Below are 12626 nucleotides of genomic sequence, written 5' to 3' on the forward strand. Positions count from 1 at the left end.
CCGGGAAGCTGCTCTTCTGGTGGCGAAAAGGTTCGCCAACCCTAGTCTAGACAGTCACCGATCGGAAATGGTATAGGTTCCCCAGCTTGAGCAGGGGGTTGGACTAGATGACCTCCAAGGTCCCTTCCAACTCTTGTTACTTTTTAAAACCTCCATGGTCCCTTCTAGAGCTCATTCACTCTATAGCTACCATAAAGCGGGTACCAGTCCATCTTCCCAAACTCCACACAAAACCCACATGGGGAGGTTGCCACGGTCATAAGTGTGAAAAAACGGCCATAAGTCACTTTTTCCGTGCTGTGGTGGCTTTACAGTCACTAAACGAACTGTGTCGTATTTTGTGTGTGCGGTATTAAACGTATTTCTGTTCTCAGTCAATCAAACATTAAACGCATTTCTGTCCTGGCTCACTCAAAACGATTGCACGGCTTACTAAAATAAATACAATTTCAAACAAAGGCGGCACAATCTTAAAAGCTCAACCATCCCAAATACCGCCGAAAAATAAATACACGAAATGTATTTTTGTTTCATCGCAATCAAAAGACATCGCAATCAAAAGACATCGCAATCAAAAGATATTGCAATAAAAAAAAAACACATCTGCACGGGTAAATAATACAATTTGCAAGAGAAGCAAGACAATCTTAAGAGCTCGAGCATCATAAATTGGAATAAAAATATGTTTTGCCCTGCCTGTTGCTGGGAATAACTGCACAGCTCATCTCTCAAACCGAACACAGCCCTTGGGGCAATGTTGTGGTTTGCCAGCAGCCTCCGGAGCTGGCAACGGAGTCGGACACCAATGAGGCTGAGGTGGGGCCAGGACCATCGGGGAGTGAGGTGCGGACTCCAGAGCCTCCAGAGACTGACAGTAGTGAGGCAGAGGAACAGGAGGAGCCTGTTCCTAATGCACGCATGAGAAGAGCTGCCAGAAGTCAAGAGCAGCTCAAGCAGAGAGGACAACTCAGGAGTAAAGCCAAGAGATGATTGGCCCCTCCCATAAGGCTTAATCAATTGTGGCCGTAAGTCGAGGACTACCCTTATTTAAAAAGTGTCCCATCCTTGGTGTCCAAGACTCGGGATGGGGGAAGAGAAGGGCAGCTTTTCCTTGGATTGTCTTGGGATCCTCACCGCCGGCAAACTCCAGGCTTGCGACCAGGTCCAAAGACTCAAAATTCCCCCCAAATTCCAGAAAAACTTCCCAAGACTTGCCTCCTCTAGAAGCCGGATTCTGCTAGTCAAGCTCGCTTCTACTTCCTGGACTTTTTTCTCGGCATTTTCCTTCAGACGTTGGATTTCGGCATCGCCACCCTGGGCCAAGCTCTCAACGGCTTTCCTGCGAAGGCCAAATATAAGACCGTTTGTTGTGGCCCACCAAATGGCCAGCAAAGCTGGCAGCTGAGTCAGACAGTGAGGAGGTTGGGGAGGAACATGGGCCAGTCCTGTGGGCAGGGGAAAGCTTGAATGAGGGCTCTGCGTCGGAGGCAGAGAGGGAGCTAGACAGCAGCGAGGCAGAGGAACAGCTGGAGCCCGTTCCCAGTGTGTGCATGCACAGAGCTGCCAGAAAACAAGAACAATTAAGAAAGTAGGGTCGACTCAGGAGTAAAGCCACACCTTGGTGGTGATTGGCCCCTCCCATAAAACAAAAGAGGAGCGAACGGGGAGGGGGCTTTTGCCGGAAACAATTTGTTCAGTCGGTCGTTTCAAGAGTGGAAAGTTCTGTTCGTGACTCTAAGAGACTCCGTGCCAAGTTTTGCCTTGCCCTGCCTTTGGAAACTATTTATCTGGCAGCTCGCCAAGCGAGATAAGGTTTGTGTTGATAAATATTCCTTTGAAAAACTGTTTGGACAGGCCTTGCTGACTGTGAATGAAGGGAATTCACAGTTGTGTAAATAAAAGGGGTTTTGCTGGGACCAAGACTGCTTCTTGTTTTTCAAGGAAGCCTAAGTCAGAACACCGTTGAGGAAGAGAAGCGGAGCAGCAGAAGACCGAAGGACGGAACTGCTGTCCAGCTAGACTTCCCTTCTCAACCTAACCCACCTCCCCAGCCTGGCCTGCAGAGGGGAAGCCCGGCTGGGCATCTAAAACACAATTAAACGACGAGGGCCGTCCAAACATGCGCAATGGGGAAAATAATAATAATAATAATAATAATATTTTAATTTATAGACCGCCCTTCTCCCGAAGGACTCAGTTAAAATACAAAGCAAACCCATACAATAATTAAAAAACTACCCCTAAAAAACTTATTCAATTGGCAAGACTAAAATACAATTACACCCTATAAAATCACTAAAATTTAAAAAACCCCAATAAAACCATTTAAAAGTTTTTAAAAGTTAAGCCAGTCCAGCAAGATGAAACAAATAGGTTTTAAGTTCGCGGCGAAAGGTCCGAAGGTCGGGCAATTGTCGAAGTCCAGGGGGAAGCTCGTTCCACAGGGTAGGAGCCCCCACAGAGAAGGCCCTCCCCCTGGGGACCGCCAGCCGACATTGTTTGGCAGACGGCACCCTGAGGAGACCCTCTCTGTGAGAGCGCACCGGTCGTTGGGAGATTGAAGCCGGCAGAAGATGGTCCCGTAAGTATCCCGGTCCTAAGCCATGAAGCGCTTTAAAGGTCGTCACCAATACCTTGAAGCGCACCCGGAAGACCACAGGTAGCCAGTGCAGTCTGCGCAGGATAGGTGCTACGTGGGAGCTCCGTGATGCTCCCTCAATAACCCGCGCAGCTGCATTCTGAACTAACTGGAGTCTCCGAGTGATCTTCAAGGGGAGCCCCATGTAGAGAGCATTGCAGTAGTCCAGGCGAGAAGTAACGAGAGCATGAGTGACCGTGCATAGGGCATCCCGGTCCAGGAAGGGACGCAACTGGCGGATCAGGCGAACCTGATAAAAAGCTCTCCTGGAGACGGTCGTCAAATGCTCTTCAAAGGACAACCTTGAAAAATACTCACGATGCTTTCCGGAGCAACTGCTCTCGTTGCTGAAGTTCTCGTTTCACGCTCTCCAATTCGACTTTGAGCTCAATGTTCTAATGGAACGAGACAGAAATGCAGAAAATGCATAGATTATTTTTTTTTTTTTTGCCCGCGAGGAATTTTTGCAGCTCGGTTTTCTATACCACAACAAAGTTTGGGACAAAGTTTGGCTTTCGCGAGGGGCAGACTCCAAGCAGGCCCCGGGACATCCTACCCAGGCAACGGGGCGAGCACGTCGTGTTCCTAGACTTAAGACTTAGAATAACTTTATTGTCACTTTGAATGTTTGGCTCCGCAACCCAGCAAGACAGACACAGACTTCAAGGGATAAGTAGAACTGCAGAATGGCTAACAACCTGTCTTCCATTGAGGACCTGTATACTGCACGAGTCAAAAAGAGGGCTGTGAAAATACCTACAGACCCCTCGCATCCTGGACATAAACTGTTTCAACTTATACCCTCAAAACGACGCTATAGAGCACTGCACACCAGAAAAACTAGACACAAGGACAGTTTTTTCCCACATGCCATCACTCTGCTAAACAACTAATTCCCACAATACTATCAAACTATATTACTATTATTCTTCTCATCCTTCCTGTTACCTATCTCCTTTTCTACTTACGACTATAACTTTGTTGCTTGTATCGTTACGATTTATATTGATTTATTTAGTTTCCTAGTATGATTTGATTTTTTATTTAGTATCCTACAAAAGTGTTGTATCTTATGATTTTGGATGAATGTATTTTTTTTATGTACACTGAAAACTTATGCACCGAAGACAAATCCCTTGTGTGTCCAATCACACTTGGCCAATAAAGAATTCTATTCTATTCTATTCTATTCTATTCTATTCTATTCTATTCTATTCTATTCTATTCTATTCTATTCTACTCTACTCCAGTCCACTCCACTCTCCATTCCATTCCATTCTATTCTAATGTATACAAATTGGCATATATTAAAATGAAATTTCCTTGCCTATAGCTCTCAAAGGGTCACCACCTCCAAGATACATTCTATGAACATAAATAAATACAAAATTATGCATATACCCACATATATTATGACACAGAGAAACAACGCAGTCTAGCCTGGATGTATACATGTACATGGCGAGAGAAACAAATCTTGCGAGTTTATCAGATGGATGGCCCAGGGAACAAAGCTGTTCCAGAATCTGGGAATTCTGCTAGAAATACTTTGAAACCTCCTCTGAGAGGGGAGCAACAGAAACAGACCATAAAGTGGATGCGTGGGGTCTCTAACAATGCTTCAAGCTCTAACCACATAGCACTTATAAGCAGCATCCTGAATAACGGGAAGTGGGCTTCCTATAATCTTCTCCACTGTCCTCACCACTCTCTGTAGGGACTTTCTATCTGAGGCAGTGCTGTCACCAAACCAAACCAAACAGGGACGTCCTTACATGCCGGTAATGTCCTAATAGGCATCGGGGCCCGTACAGAAACCAGGAAAACCCCCCCCAAAAAAAACACCCAACACTTACGATCCGGTAGACGTCATCATGGGGACCATCAAACTTCTGCTGAATCCGGTCCTCCAGGAAATAGATGCGAAGTTTCAAGTTGAAATTCTCTTTCCGCAGCTCCGTGATTTGCTGGCGAAAGAAGAGATGGTGACCTGAATGGTTTTCCAAACAACCCAAGTCCCCACCGCAAACATCAGTTTCCCCAAATAGAACTTCTGTAGGCCAGTTACAGCTAGTTCTCGACTTGTGACTGTTCATTTAGCGACCGTCCGAAGTTACAACGGCCCTGGAAAAAAGTGACTTAGGACTCTTTTTCACAGTTACAACCATTCCAGTAACCCCGTGGTCACGTGATCAAAATTCAGCCGCTTGGCAACCGGTTCGTATTTATGACGGTCGCTTGTCTCAGGGTCATGTGATCCCCTTTTGCAAACCAGCAAAAATCAATCGGGAAGCCGGATTCACTTAACAACCGGTTTACTAACTTATCAGCTACAGTGATTCACTTAACAACAGAGGCAAGGAAGGTCGTAAAATGGAGCAAAATTCACTCAACAAATGTCTCACTTAACAGCAGAAAAGATGGGCCTCGATTGTGGTCCTAAGTTGAGGACTACCTGAATTTTTGGGTGGCATTCCAGGTTAAAATTGGAGGCGATGCAGGAAATTTGATCCGACGTTTTATCGATTGATAAATTTATTCTCCTCAGGAGCGCTGGCCGGGCCTTTGCCTTCCAACGGTTCCTATTGGAGGTTTTCAGAAAAGCCAGACCTTCTACTTCCTGCAAGCTTTCTGCCCTGTTTTAAAGTGGGTTTTTTTTATTTTTATTTTCTTTTTGCTGGGCCTCCCACAACTCTTGACAGGAAATATGAGAGCCGTGTGGCCAATTTGGTTTTATTTCTGCTCTTGAAAGGAGCTTTCTTAATTAGGAACATGCTTGCCGAGGGTGGGGAGGGGATATAGTCCACTCTCCTGTGAAGAGGCTGGAGTGGGGGGGGAAAAAAATCTGGATTTTCTCTTCTCTAAATGCTAGGTTGCACAAAGGAGGAGGATTCCCTTTTTCATTTCGTTCAACTTGGCTCAGATCGCGCCCTCAAAACGCTGGGAAAAGCCAGCGGGTGCTGATTCCTGCTTCCCCAGACAAGAGCCGGTGGCTGAATCGCTTCCCACTGAAACAGCTAAAATGCCCTTCGCTCATGGCGACGTTGTGCCCGTGCTCACCTTGTAATTTACCTCAGCCCCAAAATGGCTGCCTGCTTCATCCAAGTCTACGTGCAAATCGATCTTTGCCAAGTGTAAGTTTGTGTGCCGATTTTGGCGGTTAAGAATCAGAACAGAGCTGGAAGGGACCTTGGAGGTCATCTAGTCCAGCCCCCTGCTCAAGCAGGAGACCCTCTACCAGGGATGGCGAACCTTTTCGGGACTCAGTGCCCAAAGCGCATGTGCGCGTGCGCACCCTGAACCTCCCAAATGCAATGCACGCGTACCCCCCACGCATGCCCCACCCTTGTTAAGCGAATCCGGCTTTCCCATTGATTTCGATTGCCAGAAGGTCGCAAAAGGAGGTCACGTGACCCTGGGACCGTCATAAATGTGAGTCAGTTGCCAAGTTGTCAGAGTTTTGATCGCGGGACCGTGGGGATGCTACAAAAGTTGTAAGTGTGGAAAACGGTCCTAAATGACTTTTTTAAGCGTCATTGTAACTTGAGTCCCTAAATGAACTGCCGTAAGACAAGAGCTACCTGTTTAAAATATTCATTTAAATCTGGGGTCTCCAACCTTGGCAAACTTTAAGCCTGGAGGACTTCAACTCCCAGAATGCCCTAGCCAGCAAAGCTGCCAAGGTTGGAGACCCCTGATTTAAATAAAGCAGCTATCCAAATACCCTTCAATTACCACCACATCCTACCCATCTTTGCCAACCTGGAGAAATCTCGTATCATCCTCCTCCTCTTTTAACGACCCCATAATCCCTTTGCAGGGTCTGAATGAAGCTAGCAGAGAGTTTTAATGGCCAGATGCCTTTCCCGTCGCCAATGCGGAGTTTTGTTCGGCAGATATATTCTCAGTGTGCCCAGAGAGAGAAATATCTGCCTCTACCTAGGATCAAACTCACAGCCTCCCGATTGTGAGGCGAGAGCCCCAGCTCTAGGCCACTGCACCACTCCCCAGGGAAATCTTTTATATATATATATAAATACATACATACATACACGATTTATGAACAGAGTATTGGCCATATCACAATTCAATATATTCAAATATATTTTACTTAGGTATAGTTTTTGCCAAAATATTCTTTTTTCATAGTTTTTATTCATTTCCTAATATTTCCTTGCTCATTTTATTAAGTCACATCTTCCTTCGCCCTCAAGTTCTAATTTCTCCATTTTTATTGGTGTTCATTCTCTTTCATTCTTTTTTTTTTAACTGTTTCAATTTTTATCCTAATACATTCAAATGTATTCAGGGTTGCCTTTCTTCCATTTCATCTTTTCCTTTTAACAGCACTCCTTTCTTCTCCTCTCACTCTTTTCCCTCCCTCCCTCCTTTCTTCCTACCTCCTTTCTTTCCTCTCCTACTCCTTCTCTACTTCCCCTTCCTTTCTCCCCCCCCCCACCCTACTTCCTCCCTATCTAACCTTCTCTCCTACTCTTACTTCCCAGGGGAAATCTCATATGTTGCTAATAAAATATTGATGCTTGCCCCTTTCTATAAATGAAAAGGGAGACACAACTACTCAATTTACAAAGCAGCCTAGCATAACAAAAGTGGTAAGCCAAGAGGTTCATCCAGCTTTTCTCCCAGGTAAACACTTCTTAATGGAAGCCTTTCCAAATTGGTTTACTTGCCCCCATTGTTTCCAAATCGCAACTCGGCACTGCAACCGTCATAACTTTGAGTCAGTTGCCGAGCATCTGAATTTTGATCGCGCGACCCTGGGGATGTTTCAACGGTCGTAAGCAGTGGTGGGTTGCTACCGGTTCGTCCCGGTTCGGGGGAACCGGTAGCGGCGGTGGGAGGCTCCGTTCACCCGCCTGGACGTCTCTGCGCATGTGCAGAAGTGTGCGCCCATCCACGAGCGAACCGGTAGCAGCGGGATTTGAATTCCAGTACTGGTCATAAGTGTGGAAATCAATCCTAAGTGACTTGTCTCAGTGGTGTTGCAACTTTGAACGGTCACTCAACGAACAGTTGTAAGTCAAGAACTATCTTTATATGTAAAAAACACCCATCCATCCCAAAAACAAACCAGCCACCAAACTTACATTTTCAAAATCCTTCATGGTTCGCGCCCTGCTTGGTGAAACGGTCTCTTCGGCCACCTCAGGTAACGCTGCCAATAATTCAAATAAAGAGCAAATATTTGCACACACATAGACATGCAATATATACCGTGTTTCCCTGAAAATAAGATCCTGTCTTATATTTTTTTTTGAACCTTGAAATAAGCGCTTGGCCTTAGTGCCATGCACTCAAAAGCCCAATTGGGCTTATTATCAGGGGATTTGTCTTATTTTGGGGGAAATAGTATATATATCTCCTGTCTCTTTCTTTCTCTCTCTCTCTCTCTCATTCTCTCTCTCACTTTCATTTCCCTTCCTCTCTTTCTCTTTCTTTCTCCCTTTTCCTTTCTCTCTCTTTCTCTCTCTGCCTCTGTCCCTCTCTCTTTCTTTTTCTCTCTTTTTCCCCTCCCTTTCCCTTTCTCTTTCTTCCTCTGTCTGCCTCTATCTCTCTTTCTCTTTTTTTCTCTCTCCCTTTCCCTTTATCTCTCTTTTCTCTCTCTCTTTTTCTCTGTCTCTTGTCTCTCTTTCTCTCTCTCTCACTCTGTCTCTTTCATTCTTTCTCTCTCTTGTTCTTCCTCTCTGTGTGTATTTCTCCCACTCTGTCTCTCTCTGTCTCTATCTCTCCATCTCCCTCTCTTTCTCCCTCCCTCCCTCCCTCCGTGTGTGTGTGTGTGTGTGTGTGTGTGTACATACACACACTTTTTATTTCCAGTTGAGAGAAATTCCCTGAAAATGAGTTCCAGCAGGAATTTCTGGTCCCATCAACTGACCCAAATTCAATTTCTCCTCATTATCCTGGAACATTTAAATTTTCCTTCATTCGAAAATAAATAAACCTCAGGATGAACTAACCATGCAGAAAAGAAAGAGAAACTATTTACACCCCACTCTTAAAAAGCACCAAATGGGGCCCAGCAGTATTTTTTAAAAAATTTAAAAAACTTTCAAATTTATAATAATGCAAAATGCAGAACTCAAACGGAAATGCCAAATAAACCTGTATTATTAATTTTTTTTTAAAAAAAAGATCTCTTCCATCATTTTTCACGACTTATTTTCCAAGAACCCGCAAATAAATAATTTTTTTACGTGCGTTACGTAGTTCAGATTTAGAAAATAATTGCTTTTGATGAAATATTAAATCGTTTCCTGCATTTTTTTCAGATCAGAGGCACCAAATAGTTTTCACCATGCAGAAGTACACAAAAAGGAAGTGAACTTTGGGGCAATTTGGCAAAGCAACAAATACGTTAGAGCTGAAAAACCAGAATCTCCCATAAGAGTTTTATTTTTATTTTCCTGGGTTTGGGGGAAAATGTTTAAATAAAGCACGTTAAGTCTAAATTTGGATTTAAACTACGTCATTTATACTATCATTTTTCTTTTTTTCCAGCTTGAAAACACAGAGAGAAATTGCCCTCTATTTTCAACAAATGCAGTTTGAAATAAATTCTGGTGGGGAAGAAAAGTAGAACTTAAGGGTATTAAACACGCTGTTTGTGGTTCGTAAAAGGGATTGTGTAATTTTCCAAGAACTTATTTATTTTTTCTTCCTCCTGGATGGGTTTTTACAATCACTTAGAAGAAGAAACTTGAATGCAACAAAGTTTCCGGTGCAGACTTAATTACTTCCCTTTTGTTTCTCTTCCAAGTATTTTTTTTTGGTTTTGTTTTACTGGTACTTAGATAAATGGCTTGAAATGCAACAGTGTGTTTACGCCAGTCTGTAAAGTTTGATTTAAGTTGCATTTAAAGTGATTTTTTAAAAGAGTTTGGGGGAATTTTTTATTTTTTTTTACCTCCACCGCCTCCCGCTTGATTGCGAACCTCGTCTCCCGAGACATCTGGAAGCCGGGAAAAATTGAGGCTGGAAAGAAGGAAGTTTTAAAAATAATCAGCCTGCAGGCCCCAAGCTATCTGCTCCCCACCCACCTGCTTTTACAGCCCTGCACTACATGTCCCATCAGCGGTGGACCGATGGGGCTTGAGGATATTTGGATAGAGGCACCGTGGCTTATCCAGCCTCTGCAATACACAATCTTTCTCCATCCTCCTTCATACGTGCATTTAAATAAATAAAAATGAATTTTCTGGCTTTGGCTTCCCCCCCGCCCCCTCCTGCATCTTCAAAGCGAGCGATGGGAACTGTAGTCCAAGACGCCAAGTTGAAGGGAGAAAGGTACAAGAGCCAGGAAGGGGGAAACTGCAGCTAGCAGAGGCTGGGTCTCTGCGTCCTACACCTGGGGAGGATGGGGTTTGTAGTCTGAATGAAGGAAAGCACACACACCCCTCCCAGCCTGGTCTGCTGATGTCCCCCAATCCAATCCAGCTGGAAACATGCACCCCAAGTCCCCCCCCCACTCTTCACAACCTGGAAGGTCATCCATCCAATCAGCAAAGGCAGTTAAAAGGATGGGAGTTGTAGTGCATTCCCATCGGGATCACGAAACAACTTAGTCTGAAGCCCACCCACCCCAATCCGATCCAGCTGGAAACATACACCCCAATCCTGATCGCTCTTGCAAGGATCTCCTCTGCCACCTTTCCTCCCCCCACCCTTAACAACTCTCCTGCAGGGTTGTCCATCCCATCAGCAAAGGCAGCCATGACAAGAAGTTCACAGGATGGGAGTTGTAGCACATTCCCCCATCAAGATCAGGAAAGAGCCTAGTCTAAAAGCCCACCCCAGATTCAATCCAGAAACAGACACATCCCAATCCTGATCACCCTTGCTAGAATCCCCTCTGCCCCCCTTTCTAACAACCCTCCTGCAGGGTCGTCCATCCCATCAGCAAAGGCAGCCAAGACAAGAGGATGGGAGTTGTAGTACAATCCCCATCAAGATCAGGAAAGAGCCTGGTCTAAAAGTCCACCCTGCCAGATCCGTTCCAGCTGGAAACACACACACACCCCAATCCTGATCATTTTTGGAAGGGTCTCCCTTATTCCCTCCCCCACCTCTTCTAACAACCCTCCTGCAGGGTCGTCCATCCCATCAGCAAAGGCAGCCGAGTCAAGAGGATGGGAGTTGTAGTACAATCTCCATCAGGGTCCCCTCTGCCTCCTTTCCCCGCCCCCTCTAACCACCCTCCTTGCAGGGTCATCCACCCTATCAGCGAAGGCAGCCAAGACAAGAGGATGGGAGTTGTAGTGCATCCCCCATCAAGAGCCTGGTCTAAAAGCCCACCCCCCCAAACACGTACACCCCAACCCTGATCACCTTTGAAAGGGTCTCCCTTATTCCCTTTTTCTCCCCCTCTAAACACCCTCCTTGCAGGGTCATTCCATCCCATCAGCGAAGGCAGCCAAGACAGGAGGATGGGAGATGTAGCAAATCCCCCATCAAGAGTCTAAAAGCCCACCCACCCCCCCAAAAAAAACACGTACATCCCAATCCTAAGGCTCTCCTTTATTCCCTTTTGCTCCCCCCCCACTCTAACAACCCCCCTGCAGGGTGGTCCCAAGGCCGGCAAAGCAGCCCTACTCGTTTTCCCACCCACCCACCCCCAAAAAAAAAAAAAAGGCCGGACTCAGCTCCACTGCGCCAGCCGCTGGAGGCTCCACCGAGGGAGGGAGGGGAGCCAAGAGGGGCGCGCCGGCCCCGCCCACTCGCTTTGTCCGCCGCGCGCCGGCAGGGAAGGGGTTAAGCTCCTCCCCCTCCTCCTCCTCCTCCCCCCCCTCCCCTCCCGTCAACGGCCCTAACGGCCCTTTTACCCGCTGTTGATCCCCAGGGGTAAAGTGGGGTCTTCGCCCGGGATGGAGTCCATGGCGCGGCCCCGGGAGGCGGCGAGAGGGAGGCGGCTGACGGGTGGAAGCGGCGGCGGCGGCGGCGGCGCCTCTTCTTCGCCTCCGACTTTGGCGGCTGCCTCGGAATTTTAAACGACCGCAGCAGGCGCTCGGACCGCCCCCCGCCCCCCGCCCCCCGCCGGCGGGGGCCATCTTGGCGAAGCCGCCGACGCCGCCCGGAGAAGGGCAGAAAGAGGGGAGGCGGGAAAAGGAAAGCAAGAGTCTACGAGGGCGCCATTTTGAGGGCGGGAAAGGCGCCGAGAAGCCCGTCCCGGCGCCATCTCGGTTGAGGGAGAGAGAGAGGGAAAAAAAAAAGAAAAAGGAAAAAAAAAGAGGGTGGAGATACAGTGGGCGACGTGGTGGTTTGACTTGGGCCGGCCGCGCCTGCGCGGTGAGAGGGAGTGAAGGCGAGGAGGGAGGCCGGGGCGCCATCTTGGTCGAGGGCGTGGTACCCAAGAAACCTAGAATAAAATAGAATAGAATAGAAATTGGAATAGAATAGAATAGAAATTGGAAGAGAGTAGAGTGGCATAGAATAGAAATTGGAATAGAATAGAATAGAAGTTGGAATAGAATAGAATAGAAATTGGAAGAGAATAGAATAGAATAGAATAGAAATTGGAAAAGAGTAGAATAGAATAGAAATTGAAAGAGTAGAATAGAATAGAAATTGGAAGAGAGTAGAATAGAATAGAACAGAAATTGAAAGAGTAGAATAGAATAGAAATTGGAAGAGAGTAGAATAGAATAGAAATTGAAAGAGTAGAATAGAATAGAAATTGGAAGAGAAGAAAATAGAATAGAATAGAATAGAATAGAAATTGGAAGAGAGTAGAATAGAAATTGAAAGAGTAGAATAGAATAGAAATTGGAAGAGAGTAGAGTAGAATAGAATAGAAATTGAAAGAGAGTAGAATAGAATAGAAATTGGAAGAGAATAGTATAGAATAGAATAGAAATTGGAAGAGAATAGAGTAGAATAGAACAGAAATTGAAAGAGTAGAATAGAATAGAAATTGGAAGAGAGTAGAATAGAATAGAAATTGAAAGAGTAGAATAGAATAGAAATTGGAAGA

General features: G+C 45.9%; 1 protein-coding gene across 3 annotated transcripts in view; it reads right to left on the bottom strand.

Moving 5' to 3' along the window:
* CDK5RAP2 (CDK5 regulatory subunit associated protein 2) overlaps nucleotides 1–11632 on the bottom strand; it is a 106933-nt gene extending 95301 nt beyond the window's left edge. For all 3 annotated transcript variants that reach the window (XM_058159129.1, XM_058159128.1, XM_058159127.1), the window contains exons 1-6: nucleotides 11479–11632; nucleotides 9564–9631; nucleotides 7747–7814; nucleotides 4495–4605; nucleotides 2957–3033; nucleotides 1216–1339 (exon numbers count right to left, since the gene is read on the bottom strand). In XM_058159129.1, coding sequence (XP_058015112.1) covers nucleotides 1216–1339; nucleotides 2957–3033; nucleotides 4495–4605; nucleotides 7747–7814; nucleotides 9564–9631; nucleotides 11479–11531 — 501 coding nt within the window. In that variant the 5' untranslated portion in view covers nucleotides 11532–11632. The remainder of the gene's footprint in view (nucleotides 1–1215; nucleotides 1340–2956; nucleotides 3034–4494; nucleotides 4606–7746; nucleotides 7815–9563; nucleotides 9632–11478) is intronic.
* Nucleotides 11633–12626: the final 994 nt, after the last annotated feature.

Source organism: Ahaetulla prasina, chromosome 16 (genome assembly GCF_028640845.1).
Source record: "Ahaetulla prasina isolate Xishuangbanna chromosome 16, ASM2864084v1, whole genome shotgun sequence".
Lineage (NCBI taxonomy): Eukaryota > Metazoa > Chordata > Lepidosauria > Squamata > Colubridae > Ahaetulla > Ahaetulla prasina.